Here is a 937-nt window from a genome sequence, read left to right on the forward strand (position 1 = left end):
GGAAGCTGCTACTGTCTGTGTTACATTCGTACCTGAGGCCCCCAGTCTAGCCAAAGGATAGCTAATGACGAGCCCAGCAGGAAGCGCAGGGTGCAGCAAGGACCCTGTAGTCGTCGCTCCTGTAGTTCCCGCTGCCGCGGCATCAGCAGCAGCAGTAGCTGCTGCTGTTGCTGCTCCTGCTGCTGCTTGAGTTGCTTCTGCTGCAACAGTCTGCGTGAAGTGGTCTATGAGACTCGCCAAAGCCACCGGGGCTGCAATGGTCAGACACTTGGCTGCCATGAGAGATACAACTGCCCCCACAACTCTCGCCTTCAGTGAACGGCTTGCAGGCCACAAGGCAGCAGCAAGAAGATTCCACAGACCCTTTTCTGAGCCTTCATCTCCGTTAGATCCCGAGTTGTCGTCTGCAGCAGACGGGGGCCCGCTAGTGTTCCCGCCAGTGTCGCTGATGCTGATGCATCTCATCGTTCTGCTGCTACTGTCGCTGCTGCGGTACCCTCGGTCGCTGCTGCTACTGTTGCTGCTGCTGCTGTTGCTGCTGCTGCTGTTTCTGCTGCTGCTTGGGTACGCCGCTGTCGCCAGGCCGCAACTATAGAATGGGTGTGTGGAGCGGGGGTTAAGTCTTAGAGATGTTTGGATGCAAGGCGCTACAGCAGCAGCAGCAACCCCGGAGGCGGCTGCACAAGGCTGAGAGCAGAGACGACGCACACAAGCGGAGGAACGGATCCTTGGGGAAAGGCTGAAACTGCTGGAAAGCCCCTGAAGGGGCCCGAAGGACGCCACAGGTGGCCAAGTCTGGATAGCAGCAAGTGGAACAAGTGCAGGTGCAGTGGTAGCAGCAGCTGTTGCTGCTGCTTCAGTCGAAAGGGCACGTGCTGCAGTGGAGCGCCAGATGCGAGGTCCCGTGCACAAGATGCAGTGCATGCGTGTAGCTGAT

At 58.6% G+C, this 937-nt stretch overlaps 1 protein-coding gene across 1 annotated transcript in view; it reads right to left on the reverse strand.

Moving 5' to 3' along the window:
• Nucleotides 1–465, reverse strand: part of EMH_0033000 (ABC transporter, putative) — a gene marked incomplete at both ends in the record, with an annotated part of 8500 nt that extends 8035 nt beyond the window's left edge. The window contains one exon of the mRNA XM_013494699.1: nt 33–465. Coding sequence (XP_013350153.1) covers nt 33–465 — 433 coding nt within the window. The remainder of the gene's footprint in view (nt 1–32) is intronic.
• Nucleotides 466–937: the final 472 nt, after the last annotated feature.

This window comes from Eimeria mitis, genomic scaffold, assembly GCF_000499745.2.
Source record: "Eimeria mitis Houghton genomic scaffold, Emh_scaff1255, whole genome shotgun sequence".
In the NCBI taxonomy this organism is placed as follows: Eukaryota; Apicomplexa; class Conoidasida; order Eucoccidiorida; family Eimeriidae; genus Eimeria; species Eimeria mitis.